Genomic DNA, 22,600 nt, shown 5'->3' with positions numbered 1-22,600 from the left:
GTGTGTGTGTGTGTATGTGTGTGTGTGTGTGTGAGTGTGTGTGTGTGTGAGTGTGTGTGTGTGTGAGTGTGTGTGTGTGTGTGTGAGTGTGTGTGTGTGTGTATGTGTGTGTGTGTGTGTGTGTGTGTGTGTGTGTGTGTGTGTGTGTGTGTGTGTGTGTGTGTGTGTGTGAGAGAGTGTGTGTGTGTGTGTGTGTGTGTACCTGTTGGGTCTCTTGCAGGGTGAGGTGCTGGACTGCACTGATGCTGATGAACTGGTACTGAGACTGGAGTCAGGACTGCTGAGAGAACAAACTCGATCCATATTCAGTGTACTCTGACATGCCTCACACTCCGGACTGCCTTTACACCTTACAGACACACACACACACACACACACACACACACACACACACACACACACACACACACACACTTAATATAACACATCTAAAAACATTTATTAGTTCATTAACAATACAAAGACTTCCAGGGAACAGTAATAAGAGAAGTTAAAACTTATACTGTACTTACTCTACTGAGTGCTTCTGTGCTCCCTGCTCCTCTTCATCCTCCTCTTCATCACTGCTGATGCTGATCACGCTGCCTGCTGGACTCGGGGTGTCGGCCGTCGCGGCCTGCCTCTGAGTCTCAGACACGCCCAGCCTGTTCGACTCTGCCTCCAGCTCCACCTTACAGCACGGTGGCTCCTCCTCCTCCTCCCGAGACTCCGCCTCCACCACACAATCCTCCGTCGCGAGACGCTGACCCTCGGCTGCCTCCGTGCGATTGCGAGCGTCGGTGGTTTTCGGGGAGTGGCACGCGGTGGTGTGCGTGTTGCTGTTGTGTGAGAAGTTAGTCCTAAAATAAAAAGGTGGTCACGTCACCATAACAGGAATAATCTGAGTTTCAGGTGGTTATTTGACTCGCGCGTCACACTGACCTGTTCGCGCAGGGCTTGTTTCTCTTGTTGGACGCCGGCTGTGGCCACACCACATGAGCGATGCCGATGCTGATTGGCTGGTGCGCTGACATGGCTAGCAGAGGTTGTGGGTGGGGCAAGATGGAGCTGTAGTGGTTCCCGTGAGGCCGGACTTTCCTGAAACACACCAAAAACCGTGCGGTGATGATATTTCTAACAATACACTAAAAAGTTTGATTCCTTGCCCCAAACGTACCCCCAATCTGCCAGCCTCTGTGGTCCTGCCACAGAATCAGATGCCACCGGGGTCACCTGCTGCCAGGTCGGAACCAGGATCTGTTGTGCCCGATTGGACCAGGTCTTTGGAATCAGACAGAGACGAGATTTTAGTCAAACAATCAGACGCTGTTCGCTGTTAGATTAGACCCTAGAACAGTTTAACGCACGGTGCCTTCTTCCTGTTTGTGTGTTTAACTCTACACACATAGTGAGAGATAGGACATGAAACGCCTATGTAACTGTCAATCATTCCAGATTCAGATGATAACTGGGTTAGCAGAGCGACTACCTGTGTGATGACACCTGGTCTGATCTGCAGAGGCTGGATGGTGGGCGCCTGGGTCACCAGCGGGACCGTGCTCTCCATTCGCACGGAGTAACCCGCCGGCTTGTTGGGGTTGGGGGGGAGACCTGCGAGAGGAGGAAGAAGGACAAGCCGTGAACTTTATCAACTCCTGGTTCCTGTCTTGTGGGCGTGGCCTATTACGCTATTTAACACCGCACATCAACACATTCTATAAAAACAACCCTCTAAAAACAAACAAGTTCTATATCAGTTATAATAGTTAATAAGACTCTAGTATAAACCTAGCATAAATGCTCTTAAACAACATGCTAATGACCTTGTAGTGCGGGGGGGCAGATGATGAGCGCTTGCTGAAACGAGTCCCCAAACTGAGCACTTCCTGTCTGGAGCGGGATGGCAGGATGTATGACGGAGGGTGCAGACGGAGCCAAAGGCTGCAGAGCAGACGGGAAAAATAAAAACCAGCACGTTTATAGTTTACAGTCTATTTGTGATCTTATTCAGACATCAAAGAGTTTGGAAATGAAAAAAAAAATAAATAAATTGGTTTTGGAATTAATTTATAATTATATACAGACTTTTGTTCTATTCTATTTTACTTTCTAGCGAGTGTTTTTTTATTTATTTTATTTTTTTTTTATTTAACCATGAAGTGAGTTTTGGAAAAAATAAATAATGAATATTGATATTATAAAAATGACAATGATTTTTCTAAACAAATCACTTAAAAACAGTATTTAAATAAATAGATTAAATAACGTCCAGATATTTTTAAGCTGTTTGATTATTTATTTTTTTTAAATCACAATAATTAAAAAAAAAAACATTTATTATTATAATTTTTATTATTGCGATTAAAGATAGACATTCACAACGCACAGACATTTAATGACCAACAGGGGGCAATATAACAATTCTAAATGAGCCTCATGTGACATGCACACACACACATACACACACACACACACCCACCCTCACACGCACCCGAACACACCTACACGCACGCGCACACGCACATGCACACACACACACACACCCTCACACGCACCCTCACACACGCGTACACGCACACACACACACGCACCCCTTGAACTTGGAGTTCACCTGAACAGTACCGTTGTATTACACCCCCCCCACACACACACACACACACCGACTCTGTTATTAAACATTCTTTAGCGTGATTAAAACAGCAGGTGTTAGCTGAGGTCAGTCTCTCCATCACCACAACAAAACCTCATCATCATCATCCCTTCTTTTCAGCCTGCCCAGCTGCCACCCTTACAGCCCCCCCACATGATGGTAATTCACTGGTCCCACTGACACGAGACCACGCAGGTGACTGAACCTTTCCATTGGGAAATAAAATAAAGACTTGCTCCTCGAGGTCAGCTCAGTGAACAGAGCCACAATGCGTCTCTTTTTTTTTTTCCCTCCATAGCAACCCAACGCTCTCTCTGCTTCGCCATGACGTTGTCTATGTTGCCATAACGTTCTCTGTGTTGCCATGACGTTCTCTGTGTTGCCATGACTATGACGCTGCTGTGCAATAAGCTGACATTAGTGAGCTCTGAGTGTGGAGCTAAAACACTTACAGGAGAAACAGAGACTCGTACACGCACGCAGAGACACGGACGCAGAGACGCGCACGCAGAGACGCGCACGCAGAGACGCGCACGCAGAGACGCGCACGCAGAGACGCGCACGCAGAGACACAGAGAGATACAGAGAGAAAGAGAGACACACAGAGAAAAACAGACAGAGAGAAACAGAGACCCGTACACGCACGCAGAGACACGCATGCAGAGACGCGCACGCAGAAATGCACACGCAGACACACACAGAGAGATACAGAGAGAAAGAGAGACACACGGAGAAACAGACAGAGAGAAACAGAGAGACACAGACACACAAAGAGAGACAGAGACACAGAAACACACAGAGAGAAACAAACACGCACACAGACACAAAGAGACACGCACACACAGACACACACGTATGCATATACACACGTATACATACACACGTGCACACACGTGCCCACACACACGTACACACACACAAACATTTTGTGTGCAGGCTCAAGCGTTACTGCGCTGCTGCGACTGCGTTCACAGGGTCTCTTACTTGCGTGTGTATGGCAGCCATCTTGCTGTAGGGCACAGGGAGGTTGGGCGCCGAGGTCGTGGCCGGTCTCGTGAACGAGGCTTTGTTACGGTTCACACCGTCGTAGGTTCCGGGTCGTGGTCTGCACACGTCCATGATGTGGAAACACGACTTCACACTAAAAGGAAGAAGAAAAAAAAAACCTGTAAACGTAAAATCTGTCTCTCTCTCTCTCTCTTTTATCTCTTGCCTTTCCTTATAATATCACATCGACGTTTATTAGTATTTTATTTAGTTTGATGTTGATTTGCTTCTCTTTTCTCCTCCCTATGAAGTGCACTAGATACTAAAACTGAGCGATCTGATAGGACGTTAAAGACTCGAGCTTTTCATCTAAACGCATGCTCACTGATTGCTGTGTGGAAACTCCAGCAGGTGCTGCATGGTGACAAAGGGATGGTTGAGGACTTCGCCGGGGACGATTCTTTTCTCCGCATCGATCCATAACATCTTCTTTAGCAAGAGCACAAACTCTCCACGATCCACCTTCTCGGCCAACAAGTCGCTGCCTTCCAGATTCAGCACTAAATTGACCTGTGACAGCGACACACACCAGAGATGAACAGCGTGAAACCGAGGACGGGGGGGCGGAGCTTCCAAGGTTAATATGGAAGACTTGAAAACATCACAGCTGTCAATCATCATTACAAATTTGTCAGGATGAGTCTTCATCTAAAATGTAGGCGGAGCTAAACATGAGCTTGGTTTGTGATGTCAAATAATTTTAAAAAGACTGATGCTTCAACTGATGGTAGGATTTATTAGCGGAATTGTTGTTGTCATGGCAACATTCATATCAGTATTATCTTTATTAGAATGAGTAAGAGGACCTTTGAGGGCGGAGTTAATGTGTATACATAGCTGGGTATTTAGCAGTGAGTTTGTGTGTGTGTGTGTGTGTGTGTGTGTGTGTGTGTTACATACATGCACAACATCATCCAAACAGCTGAAAATATACTTTCTGGCTTCCTTCGATTTCATCCCAGTTTCTGCCTCGTGTTCTTCTGTAGACTACAAACAAAAATAAAAGTTTATAAATAGTACAAATAACAGTAAAGGTCTTTATACTGTGTGTGTGTGTGTGTGTGTGTGTGTGTGTGTGTGTGTGTGTGTGTGTGTGTGTGTGTGTGTGTGTGTGTGTCACCTTTAGTCTCCATGCAGCGTACGGGGAGTCGGACTCTCTGCAGAAGAAGCGGGATGTCTTGGTCCCCAGATTCAGCAGGTTCTCTCCAGGTAAACCCTGTGTCTGGGAGATGTAGCGGATCTGAGAGAGAGAGAGAGAGAGAGAGAGAGAGAGAGAGAGAGAGAGAGAGAGAGAGAGAGAGAAGCTGTGTCACATGTCAAGCTGCACAATAATTTAAAAACATCTTTTCTTTCTTCTATGATGAACAATTTCACTGAAAAATAAAGCCAAATAAATCGAAATAAAGAAGTAATCTCTCTCTCTCTCTCTCTCTCTCTCTCTCTCTCTCTCTCACAAATAACAAATATCTTCCCTTCTTCTTTCTTTAATACATTCATTCTTTTTGTCTTCTTATTGCAGTCCTGACGTCAGTCACACCAGTGTAAAGAGGAACATCCATTAGACACCCAGTGTGACAGCAGAGCTCCTTATCTCTCTCTCTCTCTCTCTCTGTCTCTCTCTCTCTCTCTCTCTCTGTCTTTCTCACGCTCTCTGTCTCTCTCGTGCTCTCTGTCTCTCTCTCTCTCTCTCTCTCTCTCTCTCTCTCTCTCTCTCTCTCTCTGTGTCTCTCTCTCACTCAAACACACACACACTCTCTCTCTCTCTCTCTCTCTCTACACACTTTTTGGGTTTTCAGGACTTGTAGTCACATGACCTTTAACCTTTGAGCTCTGCCCCGTGCAGAATCGTGACGCATGCCAAACAAAATGGATGGAATTTCCAAAACATGACGTCTTTAGACACACACACACACACACACACACACACACACACACACACACAGACACACACACAGACACACACACAGACACACACACAGACACACACACAGACACACAGACAGACACACAGACAGACACACAGACAGACACACAGACAGACACACAGACAGACACACAGACACACACAGACAGACACACACGGCTCTTGGAATGTGAATGTGATCATTTAGAATCATGTAAAGTAAAAAGGGGATTTGATCCACATTGTGTCTCTGCCCGGAATCAGACGAGGTGGATTAGATGGGAAGTGAACACAAGGTCCCGGCATGAAATGTTTGGGTTGGAAGCCAACAAGGACAGATGAGGAAGTGTAATCATCAGCATTCCCAACATTTACATCAGCAAGCTGGAGAGAAAGTGGAATACTTTAGGAGTAGGTGGAGGAGGGGGAGGGGGGCACAAACAAACAAACAAACAAAGAACCTTTTCTTTTTCAGTGTAAACATGAACCCTCTGCATGTAACAGAGCTCTAGTGTAATATCTGTGGCTCTGAGCAGTGTTTAAACCTGCGGCAGGTCCGAGCCTGCATGAGGAGTGACGGGAAAAGCGGCTTCAGTAAACACTCTCACACCAAACACACACACACACACACACACACACACACACACACACACACACACACAAACACACAAACACACACACACACTGGGAGTGCTGATTTACTGAGCACAGAGTTACCGAGGGCTGAGTTACTGAGCACAGAGTTACTGAGGGCTGAGTTACTGAGCACAGAGTTACTGAGCACAGAGTTACTGAGGGCTGAGTTACTGAGCACAGAGTTACTGAGCACAGAGTTACTGAGGGCTGAGTTACTAAGGGCTGAGTTACTGAGCGCTGGGTTACTGAGCGCTGGGTTACTGAGCGCTGAGTTACTGAGCGCTGAGTTACTGAGCGCTGAGTTACTGAGCACAGAGTTACTGAGCACAGAGTTACTGAGCACTGAGTTACTGAGCGCTGAGTTACTGAGTGCTGAGTTACTGAGCACAGAGTTACTGAGGGCTGAGTTACTGAGCGCTGAGTTACTGAGCACAGAGTTACTGAGTGCTGAGTTACTGAGCACAGAGTTACTGAGTGCTGAGTTACTGAGCACAGAGTTACTGAGGGCTGAGTTACTGAGCACAGAGTTACTGAGGGCTGAGTTACTGAGCACAGAGTTACTGAGCGCTGAGTTACTGAGCGCTGAGTTACTGAGCACAGAGTTACTGAGGGCTGAGTTACTGAGCACAGAGTTACTGAGTGCTGAGTTACTGAGCACAGAGTTACTGAGGGCTGAGTTACTGAGCACAGAGTTACTGAGCGCTGAGTTACTGAGCACTGAGTTACTGAGCACAGAGTTACTGAGGGCTGAGTTACTGAGCACAGAGTTACTGAGGGCTGAGTTACTGAGCACAGAGTTACTGAGCACAGAGTTACTGAGGGCTGAGTTACTGAGGGCTGAGTTACTGAGGGCTGGGTTACTGAGCGCTGAGTTACTGAGTGCTGAGTTACTGAGCACAGAGTTACTGAGCACAGAGTTACTGAGCGCTGAGTTACTGAGCACAGAGTTACTGAGTGCTGAGTTACTGAGTGCTGAGTTACTGAGGGCTGAGTTACTGAGCACAGAGTTACTGAGCACAGAGTTACTGAGCGCTGAGTTACTGAGGGCTGAGTTACTGAGTGCTGAGTTACTGAGCACAGAGTTACTGAGTGCTGAGTTACTGAGTGCTGAGTTACTGAGGGCTGAGTTACTGAGTGCTGAGTTACTGAGCACAGAGTTACTGAGCACTGAGTTACTGAGCGCTGAGTTACTGAGCACAGAGTTACTGAGTGCTGAGTTACTGAGTGCTGAGTTACTGAGTGCTGAGTTACTGAGGGCTGAGTTACTGAGCACAGAGTTACTGAGCACAGAGTTACTGAGGGCTGAGTTACTGAGTGCTGAGTTACTGAGGGCTGAGTTACTGAGCACAGAGTTACTGAGCACAGAGTTACTGAGTGCTGAGTTACTGAGTGCTGAGTTACTGAGGGCTGAGTTACTGAGCACAGAGTTACTGAGCACAGAGTTACTGAGCGCTGAGTTACTGAGGGCTGAGTTACTGAGCACAGAGTTACTGAGCACAGAGTTACTGAGCGCTGAGTTACTGAGTGCTGAGTTACTGAGGGCTGAGTTACTGAGCACAGAGTTACTGAGCACAGAGTTACTGAGCGCTGAGTTACTGAGGGCTGAGTTACTGAGTTACTGAGCACAGAGTTACTGAGTGCTGAGTTACTGAGTGCTGAGTTACTGAGGGCTGAGTTACTGAGGGCTGAGTTACTGAGCACAGAGTTACTGAGCACTGAGTTACTGAGCACTGAGTTACTGAGCACAGAGTTACTGAGTGCTGAGTTACTGAGTACAGAGTTACTGAGTTACTGAGCGCTGAGTTACTGAGCACAGAGTTACTGAGTTACTGAGCACAGAGTTACTGAGCACAGAGTTACTGAGCGCTGAGTTACTGAGCACAGAGTTACTGAGCACAGAGTTACTGAGCGCTGAGTTACTGAGCACAGAGTTACTGAGCACAGAGTTACTGAGCTCCAACAGCTGCGACTGGAAAACGCTGCACACCGAGATGCAGAAAGGCCAAAAGTTCGGCTATTAATACTTTCTGCTGCGTGCGGAGGAACCCGACCCCTCTGTGAGGAAAGAGCGTGAACATACAGGGGGGGTTTGGAGGAGTTTTGGGGTAAATACTGAGTTACTGGGTGCAGAAAACTCAACCGACTCGACACAGAACTCAACATTTTAACTTTAATGTCCACATTCACCAGAATGAGAAAAGAACAAGAAGTGAACGCTCTTCATTCTCACACAGACACACGAGTCACGGGGCCCCATTACTGAGATCAGACTTCACACATAAATCATTGTGTGTGTGTGTGTGTGTGTGTGTGTGTGTGTGTGTCAGTTCTAAATATAACACCACTCTAAACAACATTAAAAGGGGAAACGCACATAAAACGTTGGAGGAAAATTTCCCTAAACGTGGAATCTAGTAAACGGAGACAATACCAAGTCCTTTATTCCCTGCAGTCGGACGTCAGGGTGTGAAGTCACCAGAGAAACTGTTTGACTAAAGGACAGATATTAAATTTATGGAAATCACTGAAAACAACATCGCAGCATTTATTTAAAACACCTTCATGTTCTCACACAGAAGACGGTTCGATATTAATTCGTGTGCCTTAGCGTGGCTGTGTTCGCAAACCTGATTGGCTCTGGCTTTTATTTTACGGTTATTAACGTGCTTGTTGCTCGACGTTACCGTTTCTATAGTAACGACCACGACTATATCCAAACTAACAAACTGTCGGTGTTGTGTTTATTAGCAGAACTAGCGAGTGAACATCGTACCTTGATGAGAAATATAACATTAACAGACTGTTTAAAAACTACAGAACACCAAATACCGAGAAATGCATCAATATGAAGACATAAGACATAAACCTCTGACTAAGTCCCCAGTCCCGGTCACCAGCCTATTTACATTTCCTTCAGTAATCTGGTGCAGCAGGACAACAGGAGGGTGAAGTGAATCTGACGCCTGGTTGTAAAAATACCTGTGTGTTTATGCAGTGGGCTTAAGGAGGGCTTTAGAGTATAATGGGGCTGAAAGCTCACAGCAGCACAGAGGGAGATCCATCACACGTTTAAATACTCACAGCTTCTCTTCCTGAGAGCCTTCCCCAGAAACTGTTCTAATCTGGGCCTGTTGCTGCCTGTCCCACACACACACACACACACACACACATGTACGTACACACACACACACACACACGTGCACACACACACACACACACTTTACTGTAGCGTCTCCAAGGGTTTCTGGCGACATGAGGGGCGGAGCTTGGGAACACTGTAAGTGTGGCATACACACTGTCCCAAACACACACACACAGTGTGTGTGTGTGTGTGTGTGTGTGTGTGTGTGTGTGTGTGTGTGTGTGTGTGAGAGAGATAGAGAGAGAGATAGAGGGCAGAAAGAGAAAGAAAGAGAGAGAGAAGGCAGAAAGAGAGAGAGAGAGAGAGAGAGAGAGAGAAGGCGGAGAGAATGAGAGAGACAGAGAGAGAGAGAAGGCAGAAAGAAAGAGAGAGATAGAAGGCAGAGAGAGAGAGAGAGAGGGAGAGAGAGAGAGTGAGAAGGCAGAAAGAGAGAGAGAGAGAGAGAGAGAGAGAGAAGGCAGAAAGAGAGAGAGAGAGAGAGAGAGAGAGAGAGAAGGCAGAAAGAGAGAGAGGGAGAGAGAGAGTGAGAAGGCAGAAAGAGAGAGAGGGAGAGAGAGAGTGAGTGTTTGTAGTGAGTACAAACAGGACTGTTTGTACAGAGAGAACATGCCATAGCTGGATGAATAACAAATGGCGTAGTGCAGAAGGCACACAGACACGTGGGGACTCGGAGATCAGCACAGTTCACACCCACTGACCCTCAGCTACTGCGATCCCTTTACAATATTTTATACTGTTTACTCGAGGTTTAAAATTTGCACGGTCAGATTTAACCACAACGGAGCTGGTTTACATTGACGTCGCCCAACGTGTCGGATTCACTTAAACACCATCGCAAAGTGTCTCATCGAGTGTCTCTTAAACCACCACTCATTTCTACTTGTTAATGACCATAATCTCATTTAATATTGTGGATCATCTGTGAAATAAAAGTTAGTTCCTGTTCTCACTTGTTATAGCAGCTCTAAACTGCACTTTCTTCTGTCTGCAGGTTAATAAGACAAAAAAACAATGTTGCTATAAAAACCATAAGCTGTTGCTGCTGAAGAAGGCAACACGACTATTATGTAGACGTCATTATTATCATCGTCGTGGTTATTACCTGGTCGTACTCCAGAGCCCCAGGGTACAAGGGCCAGCCCAGGAACAGCTCGGCTATCACACAGCCCAGTGACCACATGTCTATGGCTTCACAAAACGGCAGGCCCAGGATGATCTCCGGAGCCCTGAGACACACAAACAACACATCACAACACAATTAGAGGCTCAGATCAATCCCAAGAGTAAATATATTCTTAATAAAATGCAGGGGGTAAATACACAAACACCCTCGCTCCTAACATCTAAACACAGCCTGGAGATCACGGTGATGATTGGTGTGAAATAAATGCAAATAAAGACAATCCTTTAAGACTGCAAGGGAAATGTCTAAAGTGCATGGAAGGGACAGAGAAAGACAAGATCAGGGACTGGGACAAAAAGGTCTGGGACAGGGACAGGGACAAAAACTGGGACAGGACTGGGACAGGGACAAAAACTGGGACATGGACAAAAACTGGAGCAGGTCTGGGACAGGGACAAAAACCGGAACAGGACTGGGACAGGGAAAGGGACAAAAACTAAAGCAGGTCTGGGACAGGGACAAAAACTGGAGCAGGTCTGGGACAGGGACTGGAACAGGTCTGGGACAGGGACTGGAACAGGGTCTGGGACAAAAAAGGAACAGGTCTGGGACAGGGACTGGAACAGGGTCTGGGACAAAAAAGGAACAGGTCTGGGACAGGGACTGGAACAGGTCTGGAACAGGGACTGGAACAGGGACAAAAACTGGAACAGGTCTGGGACAGGGAATGGAACAAGTCTGGGACAGGGACTGGAACTGGTCTGGGACAGGGACTGGAACAGGGACTGGGACAGGGACAAAAACTGGAACAGGTCTGGGACAGGGAATGGAACAAGTCTGGGACAGGGACAGGGACTGGAACAGGTCTGGGACAGGGACAGGGAGAAAGACCAGGTGAGAGTTTGGGACAAGACACTGCTAAAAGAACACATGATAAACATATACTGATCTGCAGTTTGTGAAAGTGGCTCCGCCCACAAACGAGTATCTGTTTGACATGCTCAGTGTTTCAGAGCTCCTGTATAATCACAACCAGCTTTCAGGTGGAGTTTCTTATTCTAATTTTTTTTCCATATTCTGAAATGGAGAGTGTCGATGCAGCGTCTTGGGGTCAGTTAACATCTGGAAGGTTTTAGATGATCCTGATGATGGGAGTGATGTGGTCACGCCACGTGAGGTTGAGGGTGATGCAGCTCCACTCTGAGCTCGTTAGTGCAACCCAAACTGACAGCTTGGTGTTACTCGGGTTACAGCGGTGTCTCGTTACTGCTGTCAGCGTGAGTGCCTGCGAGCCTCCTACGGCGTGTACACAAAAGATGAAACCCTGTATGCCGTGACTCTGCCTCCGAGCACATCCACGCTAGCGTTCATTCACCGCTCCACACCTGACAACCCATCAACAGGAAGAATGCCTAGCTGGTAAAAACACAGCGTCGCGGTTGTTGTTGTTTATTATTTTATAACCACCACTTTAATCCAGATGATTAGTAAAGTATTGAATTCGATATTTCACTGCAGGAAATGTCTAATCTCTTTATGTCCTTGGTAAAAAATGTCATCAATGGCCTCCTAAATAAACAGAGATAAAAACGTTAACGTAAAATATGCATATATTTAAATATTGAACATTAACTACGTCGAATATTCAGTGACGTTTTATTCCACGTTAGTGAAGTCAAAACATTCTATTTCCATTTCTGACAACTTTTAAAGAAATAAACGAGACAAAATGGTGGAGACGAGAAAACGGTCACGAAGATTACGAACACAAAATAATAAAAAAAGGGGGCGGGGCTTCCAGGCGTGTCGGTTAAAAATGGAGATTTGAGCCGATTTAGCCTAAAATCGTACGTCGTAATGTTTGCTCCGTGCGTGTGTGTGTGTCGACAGATACATTTTACAAATAAATAACTAAAAAGTGTGGTGTGCATTTGTATTCATCCCCCTTTACTCTGATACCCCTACTGTAACTAACACCCAGTGAAACCGACTGCCTTCAGAAGCCACCTAATGAGTAAATAGAGTCACCTGTGTGTAATATAATCTCAGTATAAATACAGCTGTTCTGTGAAGCCCTCAGAAGTGTGTTAGAGAACATTAGTGAACAAACAGCACCGTGAAGACCAAAAAAAAAACACACCAGACAGGTTAGGGATAAAGTTTAAAGCATGGTTATGGTTATAAATGAATATCCCAAGCCTTGAACATCTCATGGAGCATGATGTACGATCCATCATCTGGTATTGGAAACAGTACGGCACGACCGCAAGCCTACCAAGACATGGACGTCCACCTTAACCGGCAGGACGTGCAAGGAGAGCATTAATCAGAGAAGCAGCCAAGAGGCCCATGGTAACTCTGGAGGAGCTGCAGAGATCCACATCTCAGGTGGGAGAACTATTAATTAGTTCACTCCACAAATCTGGTCTTTATGGAAGAGTGGTGAGAAGAAAGCCATTGTTGAAAGAAAACCATAAGAAATCCCGTTTGCAGTTTGCGACAAGTCGTGTGGGGACACAGCAAGCATGTGGAAGAAGGTGCTCTGGTCAGATGAGTCCAAAATTCAAAACGTTATGTGTGGTGGAAACCCAACACTGCACATCACCCTGAACACACCATGGTGGTGAAACATGGTGGTGGCAGCATCATGTTGTGGGGATGCTTTACTTCAGCAGGGACAGGGAAGCTGGTCAGAGTCGATGGGAAGATGGATGGAGCCAAATACAGGGCAATCTTAGATGAAAACCTGTTAAGAGTCTGCAAAAGACTTGAGACTGGGGCAGAGCTTCAAGTCCCAGCAAGACAATGACCCTAAACATACAGCCAGAGCTACAATGGAGTGGTTTAGATCAAAGCATATTCAGGTGTTAGAACGGCACAGTCCAGGGGTCGGCAACCTTAAACACTCAAAGAGCCATTATGACCCGTTTCCCACAGAAAAAATACCACAGCGAGCCACAAAACCCATTTGACGTCTAAAATGAAGAGCGCTGCATATATCGTTTTTTACCTTTATGGAAAGTATAGAAAAAACTGTAATGTGTTCATTTATGAAATCAATTAACTGCTACCGAGTAAACACAATTTTATTTCTGCAGGCAAACAAAAATATTTTGAACAGTTTGAACTAACCTTAAGTAAAAGACGCCGGGTCGAAGGTTACGTTCAAATAAAATGTTCAATGTCTAATTGAGTCCTCTTCGGCTCTCAAGTTTTGAAGACAGGCAAGCGTGACATCTCCAAAAACCCCCCGCAACCCCAATTTTTTTCATTGGTTGTTGGGTTAAATCTTTCCCAGATAGTGCTATTTTCTGATTGGCTGTTGTGTAGCCTCTTTTTTGATTGGCTGATAAGTGTCAGGCTTGACTAATAACTCCAGGGGAGACGCGCTTAATTCCTGCGCGGTTCCATAGAGACAGCGGTGCGGACTGATACATTTTGGGTGCTGCAGAATATTAAATAAATGATAAATAGTCAATAAGTTTTTCTGCGTAAGAAATACGATGTGTGGTGGGAGAGCGGGAGAAAAGACCGAAATGCGTGACTATCACTCTCAATGCGTGACACCTGACAGCCCTGCATGACATCAAAATTTTAAGTTGCCGGCTGCAGCAAACCAAAAATGCGTCTGCTTCTGTGTCGGATTTCACAAGTCGGCGGTTATGACGCATATTTTGAGCGACAAAAAAACTAAACACGGTTTATTTTAATGTTACAATAGCATCATGATATTAGAATTTAGAATTACTTTTTTTAAACTAACTAACTAACTAAAATAAAATCAATTTAAATTAAATTTTTATTTTCCAAATCTACAGGGAGCCGCAGCAGAGGGATGAAAGAGCCACTTGCGGCTCCGGAGCCTCGGGTTGCCGACCCCTGGCCCAGTCAAAGTCCAGACCTAAATCCAATTTCACAGACGCTCGCCATCCAATCTGACCGAGCTTCGGCTATTTTGCGAAGAAGAATGGACAAAACATTTCACTCTTTAGATGTGCAAAGCTGGTAGAGACGAACCCCAAAGGTCTTGCAGCTATGATTGCAGCTATAGAAAGGTGGTTCTACAAAGTATTGACTACAGTGGGGCTGAATACAAACGCACGCCACACCGTTTATCATTTCCCTTCCACTTCGTGTTGGTCTATCACATAAAATCCATTTTCGTTCGTGGTTGTAACGTGTGACACGGTTCAGTGGGTGTGAATACTTTTGCAAGGCATCATATAGCCGTCTTCCATGTGGTATCAAATCCAGTATCCAACAGCTGGTCAAGGTTTCCATTGCCATGTGAGCCGAACTACAGGAACACGTCCTCAAATTAGGTCCTCCGCGAGTGGGCGGGGCTATAAATAGCACAGATCACCAATTGGCCGGTGGCTTTTCTGTCAGAAAGATCTTCAACATTCACACAGGGTTTAAATTCCACCCTTTTCTCTCAGTTCTTGTTGAATTCATTTCTTTTAGCCTTTTAAAACACACGTGGAGATGATAAATGTCTCGGCTGACACGTGGAGTCGCCCCTTACCCCATGGAGCCACGTGTATCTGTGCATTAAGGAGATCACTTTCTCATCATCATCATCATCATCATCATGGTAAAAACAGCTGAGGAGTCACGGAGCTGCAGAGGTTTAATATTACACCATGTTAAAGCCAGACGGAGACGTTAATGTAGCTCATGTCCAGTGCTTACTGAGGAACTCCACCATTTGTCTATTCTTTCTTTCTCTTTCTTTCTTTCCTTTCTCTCGCTCTCTCTTTTTCTTTCTTTATTTCTCTCTCGCTCTCTCTTTTTCTTTCTTTATTTCTTTCTCTCACTCTCTCTTTTTCTTTCTTTATTTCTCTCTCGCTCTCTTTTACTTTCTTTATTTTTTCTTTCTTTCTCTCACTCTCTCTCACTCTCTAACCTGTGACTAAGCATGACTAACAACAGATCACTGATATTCTCAGACAGAGATCTGAGAAGACACTTTGTTCTAACGTCCCTCTGATCCGAGACAAAGCGTCCAACGGGACTCACGTCCGACTTCAGCGCCTCACACGTCCACAAAAGCTATGAATCTTCTTCACGCTTGTAGAGACGCCAAAACACTGACCCGCTGCTCTACCGTGTGTATTAGTGAGACCTGGTCAGTATTTATATTGTATAAATGTAGACGGGGTTCTGGGGTCATTTCCTCTCGAGCTCTAACTGAAATAAACACAAGTACAGACACCCCATTGTGAACGGAGCGTGATCACATGACCATGCGACGCAGACACGTGACGTGCTGCCGATCCGATCCGAGCTTCTGCATTTTAGGATTTAATTCTAGGTTTAAGCTCAAATCTTAATCAAATCACCGAAGCTTCGAATCAGCTGTGCATCGTGCTACATGTTCATCTCTGTGCAGCGACGCTGAAAGCAGCTGTGTGTGAAGGAAATGTAATGCTGTGTAGTTTCATCTGTGTATCTGATGCATGCAAAGCAGCAGAGAACTTAAAGATTAATTCCCTCAGCTGAGTCTGAAGAAATGACTCTCCTGGTCATATTTTTCCTCCTGGAACGTAAGAGCAGAAAAGAGAGAAAGCGCGATAAATAAAGCGGCTTCGCGATGACGATCTTCAGGAGAGCTTTTAGAGGAACTGAGCTCAGAAATGATCTTTAAGCTTGGTAATGAAGTCATTTCTGTTTTAAATGAGAGTTCGGTAATTCATCTTTTCTCCGTATGCTCGGTCGTACACCAGATTAGTGTCCTGTGATAAAGGGCACTTCTGACATCCTGGGCAACTTGCCTGTGCTCATTTTAGTCTCTTTAGCGTGCCAGCGCTATGCTCAGCATTTTGGTTCTCTACACTGGCTTAACTCGTGCTGGATGCACGAAGCCTTGAGAGTTCTGCAGAACTTCATCTTGCCTTATTTCAGTAAGAAATAATGCTGCAACCGAGGGGCACGGTGGCTTAGTGCTTAGCACGTTCGCCTCACACCTCCAGGGTTGGGGGTTCGATTCCCACCTCCGCCTTGTGTGTGTGGAGTTTGCATGTTCTCCCTGTGCCTCGGGGGTTTCCTCCGGGTACTCCGGTTCCCTCCCCCGGTCCAAAGACATGCATGGTAGGTTGATTGGCATCTCTTGAAAATTGTCCGTAGTGTGTGAGTGTGAGTGAATGAGAGTGTGTGTGCCCTGTGATGGGCTGGCACTCCGTCCAGGGTGTATCCTGCTGAACCCGCGCAGGAAGTAAGGTGGTATCTGTGTGGCTGGTCTCTGATTCTGGTTCGTCTCCCACCGCTCACGTCTACGTCACCGCAGAGGAACATCAGAAACGTCGAGTACAAAGCGGAGGATCTACATGTCGGCTTCCCATCCCGCTTGATGAAAGGAAACGTTGTGATAGATGATACAGCGAGACTGGAGCAAGCGCCGATTAGGATTCTTCACCTTAAAGGAAAATAAAGGTGGTGTAGCTTCTGTGCTGGAACGATTGGCCCCGAAGAACGTCGCCATCGTATCCGGATATAAACGTTACACGTCTTGACCGTTACGCCATATTGTATTTTGTCTTAGTTTCGAATATTTTCTTATGTAAGCGTTTTTATTTGTTACAGGTTTTATACACGTTTATTTTTCAACATCACTTCCAACATAAAAGCCTTTTGCTTTATTTCAATTTTAATGGCTGGTCTAAAATAAATTTATAAATAAATCCGGCAATAGATCAACATTATTATAGTTTTAAACAATAATCCAACACACCGCCTTGAAGCAGAAGATTAGACACTAATAATTTGTCAATAACAATGAATTATATAGAAAAAATTATTCATAATTGAGATTTGTGTGACTGATCTAGAGGAAAATAAAAAAAAACAGTTTATTTCATGTCTACATCACAGTCGGTTTATGAGGAAATCTAACGTGGTGTATCGGAGGAACGTCTTCAATAATCTTCTCCACTTTCCACGACAGTAGCTACGTGTACATGTAGATCTGCTAAACCCCAAATAACCACATTTTAATAATTCTTCGGAGGAAGAAGAGGAGGAGGAGGAGGACTGTGGGTGCTTCTTTTGGAATTCTAGCCTGGGTTTGACATCCAGAGAAAACGATTTCTTATCTTCCTGAACGTGTTCTTCATGGAGCTCTTTCTCTTGGAAAACACCGACTTGTGGGCTTCATATAGAACCTCTAAGAGATCCTAAAGAGGTTCACCAGAAGAACCCAAAGAATTGGGGATATGTTTTTGTCATTTGTCTGTCAGATGAATGTAAGACTGTGTAAAGAAGCTGAAGCAGTTTTATATCTAAATGATTGTTCTTCTACCTGGAGAACTTTCGGACAGAGAACCACCATGTTGTAGGGTTCTTCACCGAAACCCCATGTTATAGGGTTCTTCACCGAAACCCCATGTTGTAGGGTTCTTCACCGAAACCCCATGTTGTAGGGTTCTTCACCGAAACCCCATGTTGTAGGGTGCTTATTTGCATTTGTACAGATTTGATGGAAAAATGAATCAAAAACAAGAGAGACCTAAAGAAACAGACGATGTTGAAACCTCATGAGAGGAACCAGAACGTCAGCTTTTCTTCTAAAACCCAGGGGAGGAGGAGAGGAAAAGGGGAGAGGCGAGGAGGGGAAAAGGGGAGAGGAGGAATAAGCCTCATCCTGCCTATGATCACAGAACAAAACCATGACGTCAGCCGCTCAGAAATGTCCCCACAGCATTCTCTCGTACACAGAGAGCAAGAACCCGAGCTGCTTTCATCCACCCCTTTCTTTTTAAACCACAAAACCCTCAGCTCCCCCCGGCGCCGTTACTCACACCAAAATAAAGCAAATTACACTGTAGATCTTTTCCCCCTGGTCGTTAGCGTGAAACCCTGTTTATATCCACGCAAACTCTCCAGGACACACGCTGGGGTTTTATGTCACGAAGACGTGGCGTCAGTCGGCGCATCTTTCATACGAGAGTCGATACAAGAGCATGGCAATAACGTAGACGAGAGCGAAGAGGAGGGGCTTAGACGAGTGAAGAGAAGAAAACACGCATACGCATCACTATACGTTCGTATGCCTTCGTTTTTAAAATAAAAACGAAAGTCTTTTGCATATTATTGAGCAGAACCTCACAGCAGTCTTGTCCAACAAGGAGCTTCGACAGAACACAAAGGATTCCTGCAGAAGTTGACGTCAGCCTCGGCGTGTTTATTTCTTAAAAGAGCTTAATTGGGGTCTACTGGACTTTTCCATTAGCGAAAACGAATAGCAGTCGTTATAAAAAAAGAAAGTCATAAAACGTTGTAGACACACTATGTGAAAGCTCCTGTTTAACTCAAAGAACTGGCATTAAGTTGAATGACAAACCAGGCTCTCACCCTGACTAACACCTTCGGAGCAGGCGATCTGTATTCCGCCTTCTAAAAGCAACAAAAACAGCTGACTATTTAGGTTTGTGACCTTGACCAAGAAGCGATCTCTCTAGCATGCATTTTATCCTGACTCACTTCGCTCCAACTGCCAGAGCACTTCACCATCTATAGAAGTCAAACTGTGCTGGCGAGCCTCCAGTCAGCTAATTTTAGGTGGCTCGGCTCTCCGTGGCTCCTCGTCTCCCCCCTTTCCCATCTGTATGTTTGGGTATTTACTCTCACTGGAGAAGCAGCAACAGCAGGCACAGCCCGACCGTCACCACCGTGTCACATGCCAAGATTTTCGGCTGGAGGTCAGAAGCCGTTCTCGAAGCTGGAAGCTTTCCTCACAGGTCTAAAAGAGCGGCAGCAAGAAGCCGCTCGTTTGTAAATATCTTCCAAATGCCTTAAGTGATAAATACAATGAAAATACACTCCATGCTCCTAAAAATAAGAGCATTTGTCAGCATAACCACATCGATAATACTGCGATATAATAAAAAATCATTACGATCAGTATCACATATATAATATACGGTAAAGTTGTCTTCGATATTATTTAAGACATTTGCGCCGCATCGAAGCTGATTAAACCAAAGTTGCCGTGTTCTTGACAGAGCTTCCAGTAAGGACATGGGTTGTGAAACAGACTGCAGACTCCATGTAAACATTCTCATAGGACTGAAGCTCTCCGTGAGATTAACTGGGTCAGTCTTGATTATGCAACATGTAACTAAGGTTAATTTTTCTTACCTTCCAGAAAGAAACAGCCCAGTTGCTCAAACTCAGCTGCCACGGCTTGTTTCTGTGTCTAAAAGGTGCCCGGTTATGGATTAAAAAAGTTTACGATGCATAATTAGGGCCCGAGTCTATAAACTTGTGTTGTTATTGTTTGTTTTCTTTGGTTATTTTTGCATGCTTGAAAACCCACAAAACCTGGCACACGGATCAGAATTGCCCTCTATCTGGATCTGGCAGGGTCTTGGATGTGGCTGTGGCCCTGGGGTTTGGCCCTGGGGTTTGTCTTGCTCTTTTTAAGACACTTTTTCACAATCACACCCTTTATCTCCACTCAACAGGAAGTCAGCCAGTTAGGATTTGGAACATTTTTACAGGTACTTGACACTTTTACATGCTACTTGTGAAGGACTCATGAGATTAAAATACAATTTGGTGAGAATGACATCAAGACATTCTAGGCTAAAGCAGTGTTGCTATAGCTAGACAAACAATTAACACATCACAGCGATCAAACGGGAGGTGTGGCATGACTCCGGTGTACTTTATGCCATGTGAATCATGTGTAATCTGTGATGTGGCAGTAAAACCCATGCTGCTGCAACCTTGGTGCTTGGACCCACCAATCGCTGCTTGCTGTTATAATTTGTCAGCGAGAATATTGCGGTTGATAGGATCCAAAACAACCCGACAGAGACCGGGGCGGTTATAAAAGGAAACGCCAGACGCGACTGCTCCTAGAAAATATTTCTGTGACATTCAGAAAGGAAATGTCCTTTGGACCGTTATTCCTATATTTAGTCTTAGAGGAACATTTGCGAAAACAATCACGCTGAATCTTTTGTTGCTACAAACTAAAATTCTGTTCTACATTCTCTCGTGGGTGTGCAAACTTTTGCACTCTCCTTTACAAATCAAAAGACAGCCATTAACTGCACAGAAAAATAAAAGTTTTACAAAACATTTACACGGATGAGAACTCGCTTAAAAGGAATGTCGTTTAAATTCGACGCGACATCTTGAAGTTTGTTTACGAGGCTTTAATTAAATTCGTCTTTTTCCTGCTAACAGTTATTGCGTTTTTTGTTTTTTTTTTTCATTAAAAAAAAAAGCTATTGTGCTGGAGCATGTTTTCAGAAACACTGCTTCCTTTCCCATACGAACGAGCTGCAACTCCCCTCCTTCTTCTGGCAGTAACACTGTTATACACAACTGCTATGTGGTTCCTGAACAGACAGGATGTTTGTCGAAGATGACATTTCCTTGCCAGCAGTTTTAGAAAACCTCAAATGTTATTGGACCTGATGAAATCGAGGAGAAAACAAACGCAGTATATATAAAAAAAAAAAAAAAAAAAAAAACGTGCGTTTTACTACTGTAAACGATACTAAGAATATCAGATTTACATGTTATACTGCGATATCTAATATTTAAGACTTCGCATTTAAAAAATATATTAATCTGATATTATATCGTATTGTAAAACGACCTGTAAAAAAAAAAATCATCAAAATACATTTGAACAATTGCAGCCTGAGCAAAACTCAAAGACTTGCGCATTAACCTTCCACACGTACCTGTAGTACCGCGACTGGAGGTACGTGGAACAAACGGCTTTGGAGACATGGCTGGCAGAACCAAAATCTATGACTTTCACTCGGTACGGCTGTCGAACAGGATCCACAAGCATAATGTTCTCAGGCTTCAGATCGGCATGGATCAGCCCCATGGCCTTCAATTTCTTCAGTGCGGTAGCAACCTGCTGAAGAATGGGCCGTATCACCTTTAGAGGCAGCGGGCTGAATTTGTTCTGCTTGAGGAAATCGTATAGGTTCTGCTCAAGCATCTCGAACACAAGGCAGGTATGGCTACGGTGCTGGAAGCACTCGAAAGCCCGCACCAGGTTATGCTCGTCCGCATTCTCTCCGCTCAGACGGGCCAAGATGCCGACCTCGATCTGGCCTTGTCGCGCGTAGGACGGGTGACTTTTCAGGATCTTTACCGCCACCACCTCGCTGGTGCCTCGTTTCCAGCATTTGACCACCTGACCAAAGGTACCACGGCCAAGGAAGTCCAGCACCTCGTAGGTGTTCTTCATTGAACAAATCACCTCGTGTTGCACCAGCTGGTAATCACCATCTCCGTTCCCATTTCCACCTACTTGTTTGACTGGTCCCGTTGCTACGGCTGCCGGGACCGCGACTGGCGGGTTCCCCACGTTCGTTTGCAACATTGCAGGCAACATTGACAGGTCCTCTACTATCTGCATGGCGTTTCCCTGGTTCTCCAACTCCTCGCTCTTACGTTTCAAACCACATCGCTGGGAACCGTCTGCCAAGTTAGAACTACAGTTGTCTACTTCCTTGTACTCGTCGTTCCCTCCACCGGCAACTCCTCCTCCCCCACTACTCCCGTTGTCCGCACCCCTGACCCCTCCAGATGCCCCTGTAGCTCCACTGCTGCTCCTGCCTTTTTCCAGATGTTTCGGTTCTTTGCCCTGTAAAGGGACACCTCTGTCTTGGTGATGTGCTGCTGCACTGGTTGGTTGTCGTTGTACCCCTTGTACAGCGACAGTCTGCACTGGAAAGTCCCCACGGTGTCTGCCCGCTGCAAAGTCCCGTGTCTTGTATGTCGGGGCAAATTTCGTTGGCTGTCCGATGCCAAGAGCTCTACCATTCAAAAAAGTCAGTGGGAAAGCCCTCTCATGGTAAACACAGTTGTTGGGTTCGACTTTAAGTTTCTTCACACTGCAAAAGGCACTTGTCTGAGTTTGATAAACATGTGGTGGGTAGACCGAGACTTGTGAGGCCATACCTGTAAAAAAAAAAAAGAAAAGAACCAGTGATTAATATGAGCCACCGCATCATTAAATAGATGATTAAGTGGCACATTGTAGACATTTTACATGATGAATTTTCTGCATCATAAAATTCACAATGGGATAAACATGGCCAGGGCACCATGAAAGCAATGCTTTATACACAGGGTACCTCTGACCTC

The 22,600-nt window shown here is 45.3% G+C and overlaps 1 protein-coding gene and 1 long non-coding RNA gene across 3 annotated transcripts in view; one reads left to right on the top strand and one right to left on the bottom strand.

Annotated features, from left to right (window-relative positions):
* Window positions 1-22,600, bottom strand: part of hipk3b (homeodomain interacting protein kinase 3b) — a 36,983-nt gene that overhangs the window by 6,159 nt on the left and 8,224 nt on the right. For both annotated transcript variants that reach the window (XM_047822272.1, XM_027160286.2), the window contains exons 2-13: window positions 21,178-22,414; window positions 10,460-10,583; window positions 4,797-4,916; window positions 4,577-4,663; window positions 4,002-4,186; window positions 3,614-3,770; window positions 1,803-1,920; window positions 1,469-1,590; window positions 1,157-1,260; window positions 922-1,077; window positions 513-839; window positions 203-349 (exon numbers count right to left, since the gene is read on the bottom strand). In XM_047822272.1, coding sequence (XP_047678228.1) covers window positions 203-349; window positions 513-839; window positions 922-1,077; window positions 1,157-1,260; window positions 1,469-1,590; window positions 1,803-1,920; window positions 3,614-3,770; window positions 4,002-4,186; window positions 4,577-4,663; window positions 4,797-4,916; window positions 10,460-10,583; window positions 21,178-22,412 — 2,882 coding nt within the window. In that variant the 5' untranslated portion in view covers window positions 22,413-22,414. The remainder of the gene's footprint in view (window positions 1-202; window positions 350-512; window positions 840-921; window positions 1,078-1,156; window positions 1,261-1,468; window positions 1,591-1,802; window positions 1,921-3,613; window positions 3,771-4,001; window positions 4,187-4,576; window positions 4,664-4,796; window positions 4,917-10,459; window positions 10,584-21,177; window positions 22,415-22,600) is intronic.
* LOC113651516 lies at window positions 10,998-11,266 on the top strand. Its single transcript, XR_007144676.1, has 2 exons — window positions 10,998-11,037; window positions 11,095-11,266. It is a non-coding gene; the product is annotated as an uncharacterized LOC113651516 (long non-coding RNA).

Source organism: Tachysurus fulvidraco, chromosome 13 (assembly GCF_022655615.1).
Source record: "Tachysurus fulvidraco isolate hzauxx_2018 chromosome 13, HZAU_PFXX_2.0, whole genome shotgun sequence".
Classification (NCBI taxonomy): Eukaryota; Metazoa; Chordata; class Actinopteri; order Siluriformes; family Bagridae; genus Tachysurus; species Tachysurus fulvidraco.
This window is presented reverse-complemented; position numbering and strand designations above follow the sequence as displayed.